The sequence below is a fragment of the Danio aesculapii genome, chromosome 7 (assembly GCF_903798145.1).
Source record: "Danio aesculapii chromosome 7, fDanAes4.1, whole genome shotgun sequence".
NCBI classification, from domain to species: domain Eukaryota; kingdom Metazoa; phylum Chordata; class Actinopteri; order Cypriniformes; family Danionidae; genus Danio; species Danio aesculapii.
Window position 1 is genome coordinate 29399818 of NC_079441.1, and position 7209 is coordinate 29407026.

A 7209-nucleotide genomic window follows, 5' to 3' on the forward strand; every position below is an offset into this window, starting at 1 on the left:
TCAGTGGCTCGTTCAAGAACATCAAAACTGCGCGCTGTGCAGTCAGGGAATTACAACAAGGAGCAATTACTTTCTGCATACATGCAAAATAGAAAAAATATGGACCGGTCATGCTTTTTATGCATTACATATTCCAACTATTTATTCTTATTTCCTTAACTTTCAATTATTTCAATTGTCCCACCAGAGTCCCACTCGGAGGACGAAGTGCTCTGCCGGAAGTTGTTCGTTACTATGGTGATGATGATCACTTTTCTATTTATCCTTCCTGTTTTTCGGAAATATTGCGTGTTTTTGTGAAGTAAAACAAAATGGACGGATGTGATATGGTGCTGGAGTGTCTTAACAAACAACAGGAGAGTCTGAACATGAGTCACCGGGGTCTCGTTGTTTTGCCACCTGGTGTTTCGAGACTCGTTACCTTGAAAAAACTGTTTCTGAACAATAACCAGCTCATTTTGCCACCAGACGAGGTACTCAACGAATTTACGAATTTTACGTGAGCTATTTACAATGTGAATTCGTAGCACACGTCACTTTATTCAGAGCTGGGGTAAACAGTAACTGATGTTAACCAGGATTATTAACCAGATACAAATTGCAGCTACAGTATTCGTAATTACTTATAACGTTAATACGTTTTAAAATATTTACATTTTCTACCATTTTAATTATCTTTAATTCTTATCCCCCACCCCAATATTTATTTTATAAAAAATTGACGTCATATCGTTTAGCTTTGAATGATCACATTATATAATAGTCATGAATGTTAATTAATTTACAATTAATGCATCTGAAATTGGGGACAAAACACCTCTCGATCAAATATTGTATACTATAATTATGAAAATGACTAAACACAGCCAATGTATGTATTAGAAATAGAGGTCAGATTTATTTTACCAAGTCTTACATGTTCAATTAATGTTCATTTAATTAATGTAGATATCACACTGGCATCAAAGAAAACAAATAACATTTCATAATGGGTCTTCAAGTATTTCTTTTAAAATAATGCTTTGATTTTAAATATGACATATATATTATTTATGATAACTCCCTGTCTATTTCTTCAGTTTGGGAACCAGACAATGTAATGTTTAATGGATTTCATGATATTATGTTATGATATCATGATTTTTCTGTGTTTTATAATAATCCCATGATAATAAATGTTATATTAGACCAACTGTACCCTAAATGCAGTCGTAATACTTTACCTAAAATCAATTCATTCATAAATGTTTCATGATGTAATTTATAGCAATGAAGTTCAATTTGTAAGTCAACCTAGCACTGCATGTAATACTATCTAAAGTTATATTGTAGGCATGGGCCGGTATTAGATTCTGATGGTATGATAACCTTGGATAAAAATATCACAGTTTCAAGGTATTGTGATTAATGCTCTAAAATATATTCATTTTAAATATCTGGGTAAAAAAACTTAAACTTTTCCCCCATTTATAATATTTTGGAACAGTAAACATGTCAGGCTAAATCATTCAAATGAATCATTGACTTCTGTTGTCTTCATTAGTTTCAAAAACAGATTTCTTTACAATTTAAAACAGCATCTTTTCTGCTGGAGATACCGTTGTCCTAAAAAAAACAAACAAAAAAAATCTCATATATACCTTAGAAACAGTATAGCAGAAAATTTAGGCAGTTTTAAAACCTTGATTTTTTTTCAAACCATGGTAAACCTTGAAAACATTTATCGTCCCATGCTTATTATATTGTAATATAAGCATAATTATTGTGTATAACACTATTTGCTGTCCCTGTAAGATTCTGCACCTGGAAAAGCTTGAAGAACTGATACTGGACAGAAACCAGCTGACCATGCTTCCCAGCAACATAGGCTCACTGAAACACCTGACTTATCTTGCTGTAAACCACAACCCACTGTCTGTCCTCCCAGAGGCGCTGGGTGATCTGACAGAACTGAGAGAGCTCTGGGCTGTAGGCTGTGGTCTCATCTCCTTACCATCATCTATTGGTAAACTCAGTAGGTTACAGAAACTTGGGGTCCATAATAATTTAATTACAAACCTACCATCGCAATTTGGGTCCCTCAGCAGTTTGCAGTGGTTAAACTTGGCTGATAATAAACTTCAAGACCTCCCAGAAGATATTAATCACCTACAGTCTCTGGCCTTCATAAACCTGGACAAGAACTGTTTTACAGACATCTCTACCGTATTAACAGGTTAGAAGCTTTCCATGTATTGATATGACTATTTAGAGCATTTTTTTAATCATCATTACATCCCGAAAAGAGCTTGTCTTCAATGTGCAATGTGCAAATTTGAAATAAGACACCTTTGATCTTCTACTTTGCGCTTATCAGGCATGTATTGTCAATGTTTAAAAGATTAATAGTTACTTTTTTTACTTTAAGAGTTCATTGCTTGGTAGCAACAGATTATCAATGTTAATAATAGATTACAATTAGATACAAATCTATTTAGTGCAGTTTTAGTGTTCTATCAGGCCCGTAGCCAGGGAGGGTGGGGGTTCGGGTGGTTCGAAAGACCCACCCCCACTGATAAAAGGTCCAGAATTTGTCCTATGCATGAGCTCATTTGTCTTATTTTGACTGCTATGCTGCATATAAATTATGAAGGCATCAAAGAAGGCTTCCAATAAATGCAAACAATTATACTCCAGCCTCCAGTTGTGCAAAAAAAAAAAAGAATCTGAATCTGATGCAAGTGAAGTCCTCTTTCACTACAAGTAACTTTTATTTTGAATCTTGGACCTTATTCTTGAAAGAAAACAAAAAACTATATAAAGGTTAAAAGCACTAAAAGCGGCCCATATTAAAAGTTCATTTTAATACTAATTAGGAAAATATACTTTTTTTTTTTTTTTTTAATACAAAAGAGGTTAGAAAAATCATGAAGCTCTACATTATTAATATTATTGTTTTATTTTTTATTATTCTGATGGCCATATTCTGACTGAGGAAAGTTGAATGTGCTGGCCAGTTTGTTATTTGCTCAATAAATGACAATAGGCTACAGTTTTTTATTTTTTATTTAAAACTTTAACAGACTCCTTTTTTTCCTTAATGATATATGATGTAATAAATTAGTTTTTTTACATATATATTTTGTACATATTTCTTTATTCTAAATATTTAGGAAATATTTCTTGCTACAAAGTGTGGTTATGCTTAGTGCTTAAAATGTCAATAAAATGCAGTATTTAAACCTCATAATTATATAGAAAATAAGGTGAATAACTGCAAAAAGGTCCACTTTTTGAGAAAACCAGGCTGGCTACGGGCCTGTCTATTAATTTTATGTTGGATTTTTTTTCAGACATGGCAAACCTACAGATCCTCTCTCTTAAATTTAACAGCATCAGAACACTAGAGGATTACTTAATCCCTGGTTTCAGCAGACTTACAAAACTTGACATCAGAGAAAATCCTTTAATGGACAGACCACCTCACTGGAAGGTAACTAACCATCAGCAACAACAAAATAAATAAATAAACAACAAACATTTTGTTTAAAGTGTGCAATTTTAATTATATTACAATTACTATTCTCCGTAACCTGTTAAATCAACTCTCTTCAAATACAGGGATTGGATTTCATATTACTTGGGAAAGTGTGACAACCTGAACAAGCAGATTTACTGTATATTGGATGAGCAGAAACTGAAATCCAACATCCAATGGAATGGGCATGTTGTATTACACTGCTTTGCGATAAAAAGGAGGAGTCAGATCATTAGATCTTGAAACATCATGGCCATGGAGGGACGGAAGAAAATCCTTAAGTTCTCCTGAATACTTCTTCATTTGATCGATATGAACATATCCTGCAAAAGAGATAGAACAATACATAATTAACAGTGAGAACATCTGAATTATGGGTGGCATTATTTAGTAATTAAGTACCTGAGATCATGTTGTTTACAGGATATTGCCGCATCTCACAACATGAACATACTTTGTTCTGTGATGCAACAGTCTGGTAATCATCCTGGCTAATAGATAACATGAAAATGATAGATAACATGTGGTTAAGCTATGTTTTTTTAGTGCTGTTGCAGTAAAGGTTATAGTAAGACCGATATCTACTGTCTATACAGTATGTGGGACAATATTTATGGTGCATCGAGTGCACTGATTCAACAAGTTAAATGGTTCACTGATATCGACATACAGTAGGTATGTGGTACTGGTTAAAAATCTCCAGAAATGGTTTTATCTGCTCATTTGTAAACACATATATGACCCCTAGGAGGAAAACTCAATTTTAAAAATATTTGGAAGAATCATGAATATTAATGTGCTCACAGCTCAGTCCCTGCTCTTTCTCTATCACACACACACACACAGACATACTGACAGTGTGCAGTGTGTTGTACTCTGGAATAAACATAGAATAATCATACTTAATTTGTCAAAAATATTTGAACAAATTGAGATGTTGCCTTGTTAAATTGTATAAGTGAGCTGTCTTTATGCCACCAGAGTAGGGCTGGGCGATATGGCAAAAATGCAGTCTCTATAATTATTTTCCATATCGAATGATAACGATGTATATTTCGATATAAGTTGTTAATGCTTCCAGATTTAAAAGAGTATCCCAACAATGACTAAAGCCACAAAAATGAGAGGGTCCATTAATGGCATAACATATTTTCGGCCGATAAATTTTTGGTGACCGAAAATTCGGTACATCTCTAAAATCAACACACTTTTAGATTCCCATTGTTGCACATTTCTGCTGTGTAATTGGCTCTTAGATCAATATAGAGTAAAAAAGTCCAGAGATTATCATTGTTATTGACATACATTGTATCGCGATTTGATAAAATATCATTTATCGGCCCAGCCCTATACCAGAGTGACCTAATTTGCTCCTGAATTGTGTTGTGGATGAATCCGGTGTGTAATGTAACAGTCTGTTTTTTATTCCGATAAGCCTGTTTTTCACTGGGATTTCACACTCACAGGATTTAGATGAGAATGAAGAAACAATGGTGTTTCAGACTCCAGGTATGTCATTTCCTTGTACTAAACTCTTATTACTTAGCCATGCCTAGGTGTTTAAGATTTTCATTATATGACACCTTACAAATAAACTTGTTACAATAAATGTATGCATTCCACTTAAAATCTAGACATAAAATATTTACCATATAATACTGAGTTAACGCGTACCTGCACCTCTCCCTCACTGGATGATCTTCAGTCTCACCAGACAGTATGTCTTTAGACACTTCTGGATTCATTTGTTCTTCGCACATCTCCTGACAACATAACAAAGAAGCTAAAAATGATGATGGGGAGTAACAACACAGGTTTATTTGACAACACATTCTCCTACCTGTTCATCCTTTTCCCAAATGAACCTTCCAATTATCGCTCTCATTTCTGAAAATGTACAGTAATCAGGCGCAAAGCTTTAATAAATGTAACAGCTACCAGCATCGTACTAATACATGTCAATTAGCACATAGTCAGGACAGCTCACCGTTCTGGACAGAGTCTGGGGGCAAAACATAGTGGCCAATGGGCACAGATGTAACACTCTGGCGAGGTTGACATGCAGACAAAAAACTACTGTGGAAAACTGTTGCCCTGTTCTTTACATAGTCCTCACTGCCATATATCCTAAAAGGTACATTACAGTAATTTTGTTGCTGTTGATGTAATCAACAATCATTTTTAGCATTAAATTAAAAAAATGTCATTCATGTAAATTCTGTTCATTTTTTTTAAATTCCCAAATAACGAGACAAGAGACTAAATACACCTTTTAGTGTCTTCAGATGAGGCATTGTCACTGAAGAGGTAACCAGCTGTTTTCCAAGATGAAATGTCGCCCCCTTCTGAAACTAAAATAAAGTAGACATACGTTAATGGTTAAACATTTGAACAGACCAGCTGCCCCTTTCCAAAATATCAATTTTCGTTTATTGCTTTCATGGAGATATTTAAGTAGCGTATTTTAGAAGCATAACGTTAAGTAAACACCCATCCTCTCACCCCAGAAGTTGATCACTCCTTTTTCAACACTGTCGGAAAACCATGCAGTTTTTCTTTTAAACATGTTTATGTCGAAAGGTTTAGCATTTAAACTCTCGCAGAAGCAGTTTGGAGTGACTTTAATGTTGTAATGATCCTTCTTCAGACTTTCACTGTCTTCGCTTACTTTTACGTCAGTTAAGTTCGCAAGACAGGTTTCTCTGACATAACATAAATAAATCGATTTAAAAATAACGTATTTCTTAACAAATTACGTTTATAGTAATGTATAAAATGTACGAGAAATGAACACGAAAAATATAACGTTCAGATATTTAATACACCTCCCTCTCAGGACTCGACGGGTAATGTCCATTTCATAAACGAGTCGATCTTTTGAATCGGATCTTTTTACTGAATCTTTTAAAACCGTTAACAAAACATCTAAACGACTCGTTTGATATGTATTCAGTGAACAACTCGAGAACCCGAGCACGTCATTCGACGACTCTCTGCTGCGAAAGCATTTGAAAAGAAAACAGAACTAAATCAAAAACATTTATTTGAAAGGCAAAGGATAAGGGAAGTGACAGGGATGTGACATATTAACTCTTGATTTTTTTTCCCACGTTTAAAACAAATAAAGAAATTAATATTAAATATTAAAAATTAATATATTAATACAGTATTAATATAATCCCAACTGTCTGAAAAATCAATCAATAAAATCAAGAAATATATCAATTATTTTCTCAGTATGTTGTGAGATCATTTATTGTAAAATGTTATTACAAGGAAGATCATACGTATTTTGTAGTAACTTCTGCTGCATATTATTATATTATATTATATTATATTATATTATATTATATTATATTATATTATATTATATTATATTATATTATATTATATTATATTATATTATTTACTTGCAACAAATAAATAAAATAAAATATGAAGGGATTAAGGTGTATGCATGTAGTTTACTCTCCTGTCCACTAGATGGTGCAAGTACGGCGTAAGAGATTCCGCGTGTTGGTTCTGCCTGGTGAAACGGAATATAGCAAGAATTTATTTATTTTTTGCAGTTTTCATCACTGATTCAACCCGATGGTTAAAACAGACCAAGTGTCAGCCTGGCGGTCCAATTTGTATAGAATTCCACATCAGCTATGACTTAGGTAAGCGGTGGTTCTTGTGATTGTGTTGTT

At 33.6% G+C, this 7209-nt stretch overlaps 2 protein-coding genes across 3 annotated transcripts; one reads left to right on the top strand and one right to left on the bottom strand.

Moving 5' to 3' along the window:
* Positions 1-39: 39 nt before the first annotated feature.
* si:dkey-1h4.4 (leucine-rich repeat protein lrrA) lies at positions 40-3737 on the top strand. The gene is made up of 4 exons (XM_056462843.1): positions 40-473; positions 1795-2215; positions 3333-3472; positions 3601-3737. Exons 1-4 carry the CDS (start codon positions 312-314, stop codon positions 3631-3633), a joined length of 756 nt encoding a protein of 251 aa, XP_056318818.1. The 5' UTR covers positions 40-311; the 3' UTR covers positions 3634-3737.
* terb2 (telomere repeat binding bouquet formation protein 2) lies at positions 3539-6380 on the bottom strand. 2 transcript variants are annotated; one of them, XM_056462845.1, is made up of 7 exons: positions 6020-6380; positions 5787-5868; positions 5505-5644; positions 5358-5404; positions 5192-5277; positions 3920-4008; positions 3539-3840 (listed from the first exon to the last, which is right to left on the bottom strand). In XM_056462845.1, the coding sequence occupies exons 1-7, from the start codon at positions 6081-6083 to the stop codon at positions 3713-3715; spliced, it is 636 nt and encodes a 211-aa protein (XP_056318820.1). In that variant the 5' UTR covers positions 6084-6380; the 3' UTR covers positions 3539-3712. The 2 variants fall into 2 exon arrangements, with proteins under 2 accessions (XP_056318820.1, XP_056318819.1); XM_056462844.1 differs by having other exon boundaries at positions 5192-5280.
* Positions 6381-7209: the final 829 nt, after the last annotated feature.

Bases quoted from the DNA above. Each gene is read 5' to 3' on its own strand.
- terb2 (XM_056462844.1), bottom strand. From the start codon at position 6,083: ATGTTTAAAAGAAAAACTGCATGGTTTTCCGACAGTGTTGAAAAAGGA. The intron at 5,281-5,357 runs GTAGGAGAATGT...TTATGTTGTCAG, and splicing joins TTTGGGAAAAGGATGAACAG to GAGATGTGCGAAGAACAAAT. The intron at 3,841-3,919 runs GTACTTAATTAC...TCTCTTTTGCAG, and splicing joins TGTAAACAACATGATCTCAG to GATATGTTCATATCGATCAA.
- si:dkey-1h4.4 (XM_056462843.1), top strand. From the start codon at position 312: ATGGACGGATGTGATATGGTGCTGGAGTGTCTTAACAAACAACAGGAG. The intron at 474-1,794 runs GTACTCAACGAA...TGTCCCTGTAAG, and splicing joins TCATTTTGCCACCAGACGAG to ATTCTGCACCTGGAAAAGCT. The intron at 2,216-3,332 runs GTTAGAAGCTTT...ATTTTTTTTCAG, and splicing joins CATCTCTACCGTATTAACAG to ACATGGCAAACCTACAGATC.